The 13,305-nt window shown below is 58.4% G+C and overlaps 1 protein-coding gene across 1 annotated transcript; it reads right to left on the bottom strand.

The window, feature by feature from the left end:
- Nucleotides 1-1,948: 1,948 nt before the first annotated feature.
- Nucleotides 1,949-13,299, bottom strand: PQLC2 (PQ loop repeat containing 2). The gene is made up of 8 exons (XM_005883029.2): nt 13,173-13,299; nt 8,255-8,465; nt 5,724-5,853; nt 5,053-5,140; nt 4,335-4,477; nt 4,093-4,185; nt 3,332-3,517; nt 1,949-2,160 (listed from the first exon to the last, which is right to left on the bottom strand). Exons 2-8 carry the CDS (start codon nt 8,413-8,415, stop codon nt 2,089-2,091), a joined length of 873 nt encoding a protein of 290 aa, XP_005883091.1. The 5' UTR covers nt 8,416-8,465; nt 13,173-13,299; the 3' UTR covers nt 1,949-2,088.
- Nucleotides 13,300-13,305: the final 6 nt, after the last annotated feature.

Here is a 13,305-nt window from a genome sequence, read left to right as displayed (position 1 = left end):
AGGGCAAGGCTGAGGCTGGACCCCCGAGGCCCTAGCCAGGGAGAGGGAAGGCGCCAGGTGTGGGATGACCCCTGTAGCTGAGGGACCTAATGTGGTTCAAACAGCTGCCAGGCCTAGCTGGGCGACCTCAGGCAAGTTGCCTAATTCCGTAAAGCCTGGTTCTCTGTTAAATGGCCATCATAATGCGAGAGGCCCCTCCCCCACAGCAAGTGCTCGATAAACGGCAGTGGCATGCCAGGTTACACACAGGGCTTCGCAGGCATGCCCCAGGACAGGGCTGGGGGAGACTGGCCCTCACTGCCCACCTGAACCTCAGAGGTGCCCTGTCCCTGGTCTCCCCAGCCCCAGCCCCCTCCTTCTCTTCCCCCAACCAACCCCAGCCTCCTGCTGAGCCACTCCACTGCCCTGCTCCCACAACCCCCCTCCAGGCCTTTGCACACTCCCTTCCCTCCGCCTTCAACGTTCAGCTCCAGGCTACTCCTCCATGAAGCCTTCCCTGGTTGTCTCCTCATTCCTATGGCACTTTGTACCTTCTGGTAACATCCCTTCCCGCCAGGGAGGGCCTGGCAAGTTCTGCCCTTCTTACTGGCAGGGACCAGAGCTGGTTCACCCCCATCCCAGACTTCGACCACAGCAAGGGCCGAGGGTGGAGAACTGTGCTGCACAAATATCTGTAGCACCAGATTGGGCCGCGGCACCCCCCCCCCTCCCCCCGGAGGCTGTGTCCCCTTGCTCAGCTCCTTGCTTTCTTTGGGGCTGGAAGAGGAAGAGTCGAAAAGAAAGGCCGAGGGACGGCCTCCATCCCAGCCCACCCGGATGGCTCCCACCACCTGGGAACCTGAGGCAGGATGTGAGAGCAAGAGCAGAGGGAAGCTGGCCTGTTCTCAGGTGCCCACAGAGTCGCTGCCAACAAGGAAGTGGACTCAGAACAGAATCTGGGAGACAAACCGAGCCCTGCCTTCCTCTCCTCCCTTCCCATCCGCTCTTGCACCTTCTTTTCCTCTGGCCAGCAACACTCCCACCTTTCCCCGTTTATCCCCTGCTCATTCTTCTGCCATGCCGCCTCCTCCAGGAAGGTCTCCCGGATCTCCGGGGAGGTCTGGTTGTCCCTCTCCTCCAACTAAAAATGATCAAAGCTAACCTGTACTGAACTCTTACTACGCGCCCGACTTTGGGCTAACCTCCCTAATGACACCATCTCATAAGGACATACGAAGTGGTAATACTGTCATCCCATTTCACAGTTCAAAGTCACTGAGGCACAGAAAACCTAAGATGCAGAACCAAGATCTGAACCTTAACTGCTGTGCTTCCTCCTGAGCCCTGAGGTCAGGGACCCTGTTGCTGGTCCCCACCACCAGGTGTGGAGCCTGTCACCGAGAAGCAGGTTGAAGAAACGAGAGGCCACCGGGAGGCGAGCCGGCAGACTCGGTCCCCTCCTGCTTGGCTCCCCCACAGCTGATCCTCTGGCCCTGGAAGGTGGGGCCCAGATCTCCCTCCACTGCTGTTCAGAGCAGCCCAGACCCCAGCATCTTGGGAAGGAGCAACAGAACAGGCCTTGCTGGGAAGCACGGTTTACTGGGCTGGCTGCAGGCCACAGGACAGTCTGGGTACACCAGGCCACGGCGGTGGCACTCCCCGGGGGAGGCGCACAATGAGGTAGGTGAGCGAGGGGCAGCTGCACTGCCTTTTCAGGGGTGAGGTCCCCGCTGCAGCCCCTCCACCAAAGCTCCCAGGGCAGCTGCCTCAGGCCCTGGGGGATGAGCTCCCAGTGGGAGGGGCAGGCTGGCCCTTGGGGCCGTCTGGCTCCTGGAAGAGTCAGCCCAGGAGGCGTGGGGGTAGGCAGGTGGGTCAGGAGGACCGGGCCCCCCGACCCTGGCTTCCTCCACAGCCTCGTCCAGGGTCCTCGGCCTGACTGCCCCACACCTCTCTCTTCCTGAGTGGTAGCAGGTGGGTCAGGAGGACCGGCCCCCCGACCCTGGCTTCCTCCACAGCCTCGTCCAGGGTCCTTGGCACTGACTGCCCACACCTCTCTCTTCCTGAGTGGTAGCTGGAGGTCCTGGTCATCTGGGTTGGCCTGGGTCCTGGTCAGCCGGGGAGGAGGGGCTGGTGCTCTGAGGACGTGGCGGCGTTCCTGTACACCAGGAACTGTATGGAGATCTGGAGGGGTCGACGTCAAGGCCTGACCAAGCACAGACTGGGCTGGGCCTGCCCCTGGGGACCTGTGGCTCCATCCAGAGCTCCCTCCTCCCTCCCTCTCAGCCCCACTCTGGCTGGCGGAAGGGCCAGCAATGACCTCCCAGCTTCTGCTCTCACTGCACCTTCCACTCTGAATGCCCTCCCACCCTTCAACCAACTTCCTCCTCCAGGTCCAGCGCCAGGGTCTTCCTCCCTCAGGCAGTCCTCCCTGACTCCAGCCCCAGGAGCTTGCCTTCCTCCCCCCCTACACCATCCTGGGAGTTTCACCCAGTGGCTGGGGCCATCTGAAGGCACTAAGAGCTTACACTTGGCTTTTGTTGACATTCAGTATTATTTTATATTAGCTCCAGGTGAGGTAAACGTCTCTCATGGCAGCCAGCAGGGACTCGGCAGATGTGCAAACAAGGGCCATGCTTACTTTCTGCCAAATGCGATCCAAACAAGGCCCCGTTCCGCTGTTCAGCAAACATTTACTGAGCACTCGCTGTGCTGGGCCCCGCAGCCTTCCGGACACCTTGCCTTACGTAATCGCCCCTGATCTCGGCGAGACAGTGACTGTCACCTCCCCATGCAGATGCAGATACGGAAGCACAGAGAGGTTACGGTTTCCCCATGTCACACAGCTATGGAGGAACAGAGCCAGAACTTGACCGTTACTGTGACAAACTCACGTGTCTCCACGTTCCAGCTTGCGCTCCCCAGGCCCGCATGGCCCGATCTCCCCGTTCCTCGCGGCCTTCGCACAAACTGAGCTGGGCACATCCCTCTTGCCTTTGCCCGACTAACCTCTCCTTCAGGGCAGTTTAAATGGCACCTGGGAGGCCTCTGCGGAGCCTTTAAACCAGGGCAGCCCCTGGTCACACACTCTTGCAGTTTTTCTCTGGGGCCCTCAGTGTCAATGCAACGAAGTAATGACTTCTAATCAGTGTATCCTGTCTGCCTCCCAGAGCTGGAAGCTCCCGGGGGCAAGGCCACCCAGTTCTTGCTCACGACTGGGCCAGTGCCTGGTGGGGTGCATGGCAGACAGCGGGGTGTATCTGGGTGGATGGGTGGATGTGGAAGCCCCGAGCAGGCAGGGGCTGCCGTGCCCACCTCGCCCTGCCCCGCCTGCCCTGCACGCCCTGAAGGATACGATGGCGTCGAGCAGCAGCACGCCCAGGCTGCCCACGAGCCAGGGCAGGTGGTGCAGCAGGTAGCTGCCCTCGCTCTGGCCCTCCTCGGGGTTCTTGAGCAGCACACTCAGCCCGTACAGCGTGTTCCCCAGCATCACCAAGGCGAACAGCGAGTAGGAGATCCCCTGGGTCGACTTCCGCAGGAACTGGAGGTGAGGGGGTTGGGGTCAGAGACCTCAAACAGGGCTCCTGTCACCCTGGGTTGTGACTGCCCATGTATCCATCTGCCCCGTCACAGTGTGCGTGTAGTCAAAATCTGACTTTACACTGTGCCCAGTGTCCGACACCGACAACCCGCTCCAGGGCCCGACGCCTCATCCTCACTCCTGCCACCTCTCCAGGCCCCTGCCCAGGTCCACAAGAGACTATGGCTGCTGCCATGACGCCCTGCTCTCCAGCCCCACGCTGACTCTCGTTGCCTCTGCCCACCCATCCCTGATTCTCCACCTTCTCTCCTCTCAGGCCTCTAAGCGCAGCCCCTCGCTGTCACCTGACTTCCTACTTGAGAGTCACACAGGTCACACGGATGCCTGGATGGCAGGCATCATCATGCCCGTTTTCCAGAGGCACAAACCGAGGCTTGGAGAATTGGATTAAGTTGTCCAAGCCAACAGTGAGTGTAGACCCAGACCTTCTGCTCTGTGCTACTCCTGAACCCAGAGGCCTGCGCTGCCAGGCCGGCTCTTCGCTTCCACTCGGCCCCACCCCGCTCAACGCTCACGTTGGTGTGGATCTGAGGCAGCCGGGAGAACAGGTACAGTACGCTGGAGATGGAGCCGATGACAAAACCAATGATCTCCTGCCGAGTGAAGGGCTGAGAAAGCAGAAGGGAGTGCTCAGTGCCTGGCAGGGAGATCCCCAAGCTCCCTCCTAGGGGGCAACCCCCGCCCAGGTGGCCCTGCAGGGAGGGCCCTTGAGGCCAGCCTCCCCCCTCCGCCCTACCACTCCGTACCCACACCTCACCTTATTGCCCGGCTCCACAGACAGGAGCTTCCGGCCCTGGAAGACCTCCCTTGGGGCAGCCATAGAGGCAGTGCTGCTCAGCAGTGGGGTGATACACACCAGTCCCAGGGTGAACAAGAGCAAGGAGTTGATGGGGGCAGACACTGGACATGAGGCAGGAGGGAAGCCGAAGTTAGATATCTGAGTGGCTGCAAACGGATCGGAGTCATGGCCTTGCCCCTTGGTGGCTGTGTGACCTTGGGCAAGTGACCTAACCCCTCTGAGCTTTAATTCCTCATCTGTAGAATGGGCGCAATAACACTATCCTTCCCCTGGAGTTGTAAAATTAATACAATGACAGCAGTAGGGTCTAAGGGGGTGGGGGGGTTATCAAAAGCAGTGCCTCGGGCCACATCTCACAGCCCTCGCTCTGACCTCAGAGGCAGCGATGGCCTGTGAGCCCTGTGCCTGTTTCCCCGGCTCCAAGCCCAGGGCCAGGCACAGAGGAGAAGCTGAAGCCATGTTTGTTGAATAGGAGTTTGAGTGAAGGGAAGCCCTGTGGTCCTGCCGGATGTGCTCATTGCCCTTGGCCCCTATCTTGGCCGATCAGGGCTCGGGCTTTCAGATAAGGCCTGAGGAAGCCTTTGGGAGGGTTATCACCCGGCAATAGGACAGCTGCTTCCTCTCACACTCCCGGCTGCCCCTAGCGTGCCCGACATGGAGGGGCCACAATACTCACACGGAGAGGGGCGATTCTTAAACTTGTAGTGAAAGTAAAGGGACAGCATCACCAGGTCTGCCAGGACGTAGTACACCGCTGTGTAGGTCTGCAAGAGAAGCAGGGGCGCGGGCTCAGTCCCAGGCTCTGGGGACCGCACCCCGACACTGGGCAGCACTCTCACACCCCAGCCGGGTGACCCTGAGCAAGTCGCGTCACCTCCCTGAGCTCTGGCTGCTCACCTGGAAAGCGGGAGTGCAGTTCCTACCTGGCACAACTAGAGAGCAGGTGGCTAAGTGTGGGACCCGGGCAGATGGAGGGACGGGGGGCTAGCTCCCCTTGTCAGGACAAAGTGATGGCTCCTGGGCCTCTCCGGGGAAAACTTTCCTCCTCCAGCCCCACCCCCCACCCCCAGCTCCATCAGGATCAGAGCGCCCCAGAGGTCCAAGGCTCTGGTGATCCTCTGGTTTGATGTGGTCATTTTACAGATGGGGAAACTGAGGCCCAGAGAAGGACAGTGACCAGCCCATTGCCATACTGCATGGCAGGGCCCAGGGCTGTCTCTGCAGCACGGGGCCCTCATAAGATGGAACAACAGGTCAGGATTCTGGAGCCCGGGCCTCTCCTGTGGGTGCCCCCAACGCCTCTGCCCTGCTATCTTAGGCAGCCCACCCTGCCCGGGGCCGGCCCACCTGCAGGGGCAGCTGGTCAGCAAGGAAAGAGCCGATGAGGTTGCAGGAGTCTCCACCAATCCAGCCCAGGAGAAACCACAGGGACAGGGCCTGGTCCATGTTGCCCGTCTTGCAGGCCTTGATGTACTGCCTGTAGCAGAGGAGACGCATGCTCAGGGGCTGAGGGCTGTGACATCGCCTCGGAGGGTCAACCAGGGAACGGCCCCCAGATGAGACCCCCACAGGGTGTGGGGCAGGGGCGGCAGAGGCAAAGGTCACTGGGAGCCCCGTTTTGCCCACTGGGGGTTTTTACTGGGGAGAATCCCTGCCCACCCAGGAACTCGATGGGATGTGCATCAGACCATGGCATTACTCACTCTCCTCCAAGCACCCTGGGGAACTAGAATCTTTCTTCTACGAAGGGGGTAGGGAGTTTGGAAAAAGGATGGTGGTGGTGGCAGCAAGCCCATGGCCCAGGCACGGCCGCTGCCCTATCTCCAGGATGGGCGGCGATAAGATGATGGGCAACCACAGCCGCTATCTTCCAGGGGCAGGGCTGTGGCTCCTGCTCTCCAGTACAAACGCCCGGGCAGTCAGCACCTTGGCTCTTTCCCAGGGGTCCCTGGGACTGCGACCCTTTCTTTGGACCTCTGGCCGGGTATCAGGCACGGCTCTGAGCCCTTCGTGTGTACAGACTCACTCGGTCCTCACAGTCCCCCACATCCAGGCGTATTTTGAGGACCCTCCTCACTGCGGGCTGAGGAGGTACACAGCTGGGAGTCTGGGAGTAGGATTCACACCCAGACCCCAGGGCTCCCGTCTCGCTCCACTGGGACGGCTTTCTCTTTTGAGCTCTTCGTTTGCAGATGGCTCGCCCACCTCCTTATCTGTCACTGCTCAGGACATGGTTCCTCTTCAGGGCCTTCCTTGGCCTGAGCTCGCCAGCACCCTTGTGACACGTGGCACCCTGGTGCCTCCTGGACTCAAGCTTCCTGAGGGCGAGGACAGGGCCCAGCACAGGCCTGGCTGAGAAGGCCCTTAATTAAGGTTTATGCCGTGTCCCGTTTAGCTCCTTCAGGATACTGTGACCTGACCTATGTCCAGAAATTGCAGATCACACCCAGGATAGGCCAGGGCCTAAGGAGGAGCAGGAAGGTGGCTGCCCTTCCTGCCGTCACTTGGGGCTCCCCCAGGCCTTCGACCCCCCTCAGTGGATAATCAGCCAGACCCAGGCAGGGCCAGCGCTACGCCAGGGCCGGAAGGGGAAGCCTCAGCCAGCTCCTCTGATAGTTCTGGGGAAGCTCCGTCCTCACAACAGGGAGTCTCTCTCCCTCGGCCTCCATCCATCACCCAGACCTGTCCACTCTGCCTCCTGAGGGCCTCTCCAGTGGGCCCTGACATCACCGCTTGCTGAAGGCCTACTCCCCCAGCCCTCCCCTCTGATTACCAGGGTGTCTTCTAAAGGGAAGCCCTGCAAAGACCAGGGCAGTCTCTACTTTATTTTCTTGTGTCATACCTAGTGCAGGACTTCTGTGCTTCAAAGGACACCAAGAAAGTGAAAAGACAAACCACAGAATGGGAGAAAATATTTGCAAGTCACAGGAAAGTGGATGGAAAAGGGGTTCTACGGAAAGTAACCTGACAGGGTGATCTGATCATAGTCCTTTAACTGGGCAGGTCATGATGGGTGTCATGCACCAGGCATATGAATTCTTAAGTAAAAAGTTTATCTTTGCCTGAAGCAAGCCCTGTGTGTGTGTGTGTGTGTGTGTGTGTGTGTGTGTGTGTGTGTATACGGTAGGTTAACATACCTTTGAAATAACCACCCTCATCAGAGCACAATCTTGTTAACCACTCTGTATTCCAATCCCTGGGGCTTGCTTTCTCCCACCTTCTTATACTCTTCCTTACACCCCCCCTTAATTTCAGATGCTTAAAAAACCCCGAAAAACTGCCATTCTGCGGAGCATCTGAGATCTTGTTTCCCAGCAATTATCATCAGTTTGGCTCAATAAACTCCTATAAAAATTCTCTACAGGTTTGGACATTCTTATGTCGACATAGACTATATAAAGAACTCTTACAACTCAGCAATAAAAAGACAAAAATCCAATGATAAATGGGCAAAGGAGCTGAACAGACCTCTTACCAAAGAAGACATACAGCTGCCAATAAGACAGGAAAGCCACTTAACATCACCAGCCACCAGGAAAATACAAATCAAAACTACCACTTCCCACCCACTGGGGTGGCTACAATAGATCGGAAATACCAAGTGTGGATGAGGACTTGGAGAAATTGGAACCTTCGTGCACTGCTGGTGGGATATGAAATGGCGTGACGGCTTTGGAAAGTAGCCTGGTAGTTCTCAAGGGATTAACCCACTGGGGTGGCTACAATAGATCGGAAATACCAAGTGTGGATGAGGATTTGGAGAAATTGGAACCTTCGTGCACTGCTGGTGGGACAATGAAATGGTGTGACGGCCTTGGAAAGTAGCCTGGCAGTTCTCAAGGGATTGAACCCGGTCCTGCCACCCTGGCGCTACTCACGGGAAAGTGGACGCTGCGAAGCAGAGAATGGAGATCAAGCCCAGGCCCACACTGGCCTCGTCCCAGCCGTCCTGGGCACATTCACCAAACACGTCCCATATCCACTGGGAGCCATTGGGGCAGCTGGAGAAGTTGCCGGAGCCCAGTTTCTTCCAGACCATGCTGCGAGGGCGGGAGGGAGGGTGCTGGTGCGCTGAGGCAGGCGAGGGCTCTACCGGGAGAAAGAGAGGGGGCTTTAGCCTTGGAAGGTTGGGGTGCTGGTCATGGTGCCCCCAACCTAAGCCCATCCCAGCTTATCACCTGGCACCGACTGAGCCCCTGGACCACAGGACACAATCAGCCTAAGCCCATGGTCAGCAAACCGACCAAAATACCACGTGCGGGCGCGCACGTACAGTGCGATTGAAACTTCGTGGCCCATGCGCAGAAGTCGGTATTTTGTGGAAGAGCCACACTCAAGGGGCCAAAGAGCCGCATGTGGCTCGTGAGCCCGGGTTTGCCGACCCACAGTTTGCTGACCACTGGCCTAAGCAAACCCGAGTCAACCACGTGTGCAGGGAGCGCTGGACCTACAGGCAGGGCAAGTGCCTTCGCATCCCACCGTCACCCTCACTAATGCTGCAATTGGCCTCAGTTCCCTCAGCTGTAAACTGGGGCGATAACAGTGTCTCCCTCATACATTGTGAGGCCCACTGAGCTCATAAATACAGTGTGGAGAGCCCAGCCCCCCAATATGTGACTTTGGTTGTAACTCTTGAATGTTCAGATTGTTTCCAATCTTCTATTGTAAATTACGCTGTGAGGGTCTGATGAAACCGGGCCCATGGACTAGGCATTGGTCTGCGGGCGAAATGAAAGGGGTTTCTATGGAAAGTAACCTCACAGGATGATCTGATCATAAATTCCTAACTGGGCAGGTCACAGTGGGCAGGTACTCAGCCCAGGCATATAACTTCTTTAGTGAAAGGTTTTAAGCCCTGTCCATTGTTTTTGGGTTAAAGCACCACTGAAATGTCGGAAGTAATACCCCTCCAGACATAACCACCCTCAAGAAAGCACATCCTATATCATAAAAGGCTAATATGCAAATCGACTGAACAGCAGAATGACCAGTCACTATGACACACACTGACCACCAGGGGGCAGATGCTCAACACAAGAGCTGCCCCTTGGTGGTCAGTGCGTTCCCACAGGGGGAGCTCTGCTCAGCCAGAAGCCCTGAGCCGGGCGAGCGCAGCAGCGGTGGTGGGAGCCTCTCCTGCCTCCATGGCAGCCCTAAGGCAACCCGAGGTTCTGCCAGACTGCGAGAGGGTGCAGGCCGGGCTGAGGGACCTCCCCCGGGCAGCACACGGATTTTGTGCACTGGGCCTCTAGGAATCCTATAATCTACTTTCTCCCCTCCTCAAGTAATCTTCCCTACCTTCCCTCCTTAATCTCCAATGCATAAAACAAGCTGCCAAACTGTCCTTCTCCAGAGCGTTTGAGCTCTTGCTCTCAGGCACATGTTGTCAGTTTGGTTCAAGTAAACGCTTTAGAAACATTCTCTGCAGGCTGGCACATTTCTTCCATCACAAGTCAGATGAGGCAGGTGAACCCCGAGGTTGCACAGGTGGCTGGGATGCAAGCCATCTTCTCCCAGGAGCTCACCTGTGCGGAATGCCTGCTGGCAAGGCGCCCATGCCACCTCCCCATTCTCACCACTGCCAATGCCAGAAGATGGCTGGCTCCGGGGCTGGCCCCTCCCGGTGCCTGGGTACCCTGCACAGTGACGAGAGCAGTCCCTGCTTATGTGACAACCCCAGGGAAAGGGGAGCAGGCGGAGCCAGGTGGCGCTATCCCCACCAGGGAGAGTCATCACAGCCCCATTGCTGAGCTCTTTGCCAGCTCTGTGCTGATGACCTGCCTGCATATATGCATCTTGTCCTCCTAGCAGCTCTATGAAGTAGAGGAGCCAGGGAAGTGCCCTGCCAGGGCCTCCCAGCCAGGAAGTGGCAGAGCCATGAATCAAAGCCAGGAGGAGCAGGACCCAAACCCCTGCTCAGAGCCACCGTGCCACACAGCCTCAGGCGCTCTGTCCCTGGGCGGGGCGGAACCGGCCTGTGGCCTGGCTTCCCTGCCCGCTTCTGCGCAGACGCAAGGCAGGCTTCCCCTTTTCTCCCTGCGGGGAGGGGTTTTCCTCCGGAGTGGGCGCAAGGCTCCTCCAGCTCCCTCTAGTTCCTAGTCCTGTCAGGAGGCCTGGGATCCTCCTCAAGCGATGCCCCGTGCCACAGACTGAACATTGATGTCTTCCAAAATTCAACCGACCCCTCAGTGTGATGGCATTAAGAGGTGGGGCCTTTGGGAAGTGCTCAGGTCAGGAGGGCGGAGCCCTTATGAATGGGATTACTGCCTTCTGAGAGAGAGGAGAGAACTCTCTCTTCCTCTCTGCCATGTGAGGACACAGTGAGAAGACAGCCATCTATGACTGGGGAGCGGACCCTCAACAGACATTGGATCTGCTGGCACCAAACGGACCTGAGTTGTTATAAGCCACGGCAGCCCCAATGGACTAAGTCATCGGGACTGGACCCTGGAACTGCTGAGGTCACAGCTGAGAAGGCAAAGGAAGCGAGTCAGCTTCTCTGCTCAGGAAGCTCTAGGCTCTCAGCCCTAATGGGACCAGCAGTGGGCAGAGGCCCCGGAGCCGGGACAGGGGCACCCAGGCCACTGTCTGCCCGGCTCACTGCAGCATCGCCAGGGCCCAGCGGGCATGGCTGAAAGCCTCTTCCCGTGCCCTGGTGACCCACCTGGGTGACCTGTAGCACAGCTGATGTTGCTGGCGTTTCCCTGATGTCCTCCCCCAGCACCAAAGGCATTTCAAATCAAGTCCTTTTGCTCCCCGGCCACCCCGAATTGGACTGCCCCACCCTCCTCTTATAGATCCCAAACGTGCCATTGCTGTTCATCACACATTAGGACATTGCCATCCTCGGCACTTGCCTGAGAGGTGGGGAGTGCTGTCCCCATTTAAGGGCGAGTGGCTTTGGACAAGCACGTAACCTGTCCGAGCCTGTTCAGAACAGGAGGATAAAAGCCTCCCTCCTTGGGCTGTTGTGCAGATGAAATGCACATACAGGCTAAGCCAGGGCCTGACAGTGCTGATGGTGACTGTTCTGTGGGTGAGAGTCCAGTATCTCAGCGACCCTGAGGCCACTCTCACTCCCTCTTCTCATCAGGTTGGGAAGAAATGAGGTGGACACATGCCCAGTGAGGGAGGTAGGTGTCCTGAGGAATGTACCCTGGCTCACAGGGCCCAGGGCATAGGTGGGTGGTCCCCAGTCCATGCGCAAGAGCCCTGAACAGAAAGGGCCTTCCTCTGAGGACCGCTGTGCAGAGGGCCTGTCACCCATAGGTTCTGACTCAAGTAGGGAACCAGTGTGGCCCAGGCCTGGCTTGTGGAAACGGGCCCACCTAGTCAGGCAGCACCGAGGGAACGGATGTGCAGAGTTGCAACCAAGCTTGACGGCATTCGTAGGATTGACAAGGACCACAGCTGGGGTGCCTTAGGATCAAGGAGGGCACATGTTCGAAATTCAGGATCACTACGTCTGGGTTGGGGATCAGGGACCTTGGGTTTAAGAGGCTCCCCTGGCTGATTCTGATGCCCGTGGCCACAGAGGAAGGCTGCGCTGGAGAAGGCATCTCCTGCCACACCCCGCTCCTCTCCCAGCTCGTAGCTGAGTCAAGGAAATGCTTTCCACTGAAGCTGCTCAAGGGACCTTCACCTACCAGATCAAGTCCACATCCCAAGGTACTTTGAGAACTGCCCTCCCCTTATCTCCTGCCGCGTGCCCAGGTCTTCAATAGTCATTCTCCAGGCTTATTTCTGCACATGCTGTCCCATCCCCTAGGGCTGTCCTCCCCATGAAGGGCCTGGTAGGGATACTAAGATCAGGCTATCAATTGTCCTCTCCAAGGGCTGGCTGGACAACACCCGCCACCTCTTCCTCTCCCCTCACCCACAAACCTGCAGAATGCTTCCGACACTCCTCAACGATCATGACTCTTTAAGCCCATTCCTCCCCTCCGACCTAACTGTAAATTTAGGAGTCCACACACCCCAGCTGCGCAGTCAAAATATGGAGAGAGGATGGGAGGAAGAGAAACAAGAAAAGATCTTGTTACGACCTCAGATGGCCTAAGGATGAGGAGAAGGCACTCCACTCTAGAACTGACCGGCCCGATGCCTACAATACAGAACTCTTGGGCAGGTGATGCAGCCTTAGAGTTCCAACCTGAGAACCTGGAACATGCAAGTACCCACCTCCCTGGCTGCCTGCACAGTTACATGGGATAACCCAGGCCACGCGGGGAGAACGGTGCCTGGCACCGGTTAAACACTCAGTGGTAATAGCCATGGATGGTGACTATCATTCCGTTCTGGCTGCAGTGCTCACCCAAGCCCCCTACAGGGCCCCTGGCACACGGCAGCTTCAGCAAGGGCTGAATGGACAAGACTGGCGCCAACCCTCACACTTTCAAATCCAGCCTCCCACGTACACACTCCAAAACCTGCCCTGGGCATGGGGTGGGAAGCGCGCAATCAGTGCTCCCTGCAGACCTGGGGAGTACGCAGAGGGGAGGAGCGTCCCGGCCGTGGATACCACCCACTCCAGGCCTCCTGGTTCTGGGCCAACTCGTGACTCAGCCCAGCGCTGGCCGCCTGTTTGGCGGGGATAATGACAGGGCAGCCGCTGGGGTCAGCGCTCCATCGCCGCGAGGCCCCCTCCCCTGGCCCGCCCAGGGGAAAACGAAGCCATCAGAATCCGGGACCCAGACCCCAAACCCTGGCCAGGCCCGTCCGAGAGGCCACGCTGGTCGCCCCAAAGGAGGGGGACACGGCCCCCGAGGGCCACCCAATGCCGGCTGAGGTCCTCACCTGGGATCTTGCGCTCCAAAGGAGAGGACGGGGGCTCCAGCGGCTGGAGGGGGCGCCGTGAAGATGTGGCAGGGAGGCACCAGAGCCTCGACCCGCAGCCTTCGTCCCTGCCCCCGGCCCCAAACCGGCTCAC

This window comes from Myotis brandtii, unplaced genomic scaffold (assembly GCF_000412655.1).
Source record: "Myotis brandtii unplaced genomic scaffold, ASM41265v1 scaffold754, whole genome shotgun sequence".
NCBI classification, from domain to species: Eukaryota; Metazoa; Chordata; class Mammalia; order Chiroptera; family Vespertilionidae; genus Myotis; species Myotis brandtii.
This window is presented reverse-complemented; position numbering and strand designations above follow the sequence as displayed.

Bases quoted from the DNA above. Each gene is read 5' to 3' on its own strand.
- PQLC2 (XM_005883029.2), bottom strand. From the start codon at position 8,415: ATGGTCTGGAAGAAACTGGGCTCCGGCAACTTCTCCAGCTGCCCCAAT. The intron at 4,478-5,052 runs GTGAGTATTGTG...CCTCATGTCCAG, and splicing joins TAAGAATCGCCCCTCTCCGT to TGTCTGCCCCCATCAACTCC. The intron at 2,161-3,331 runs GTATCCTTCAGG...CGACCCCTCCAG, and splicing joins TGCTGCTGCTCGACGCCATC to ATCTCCATACAGTTCCTGGT.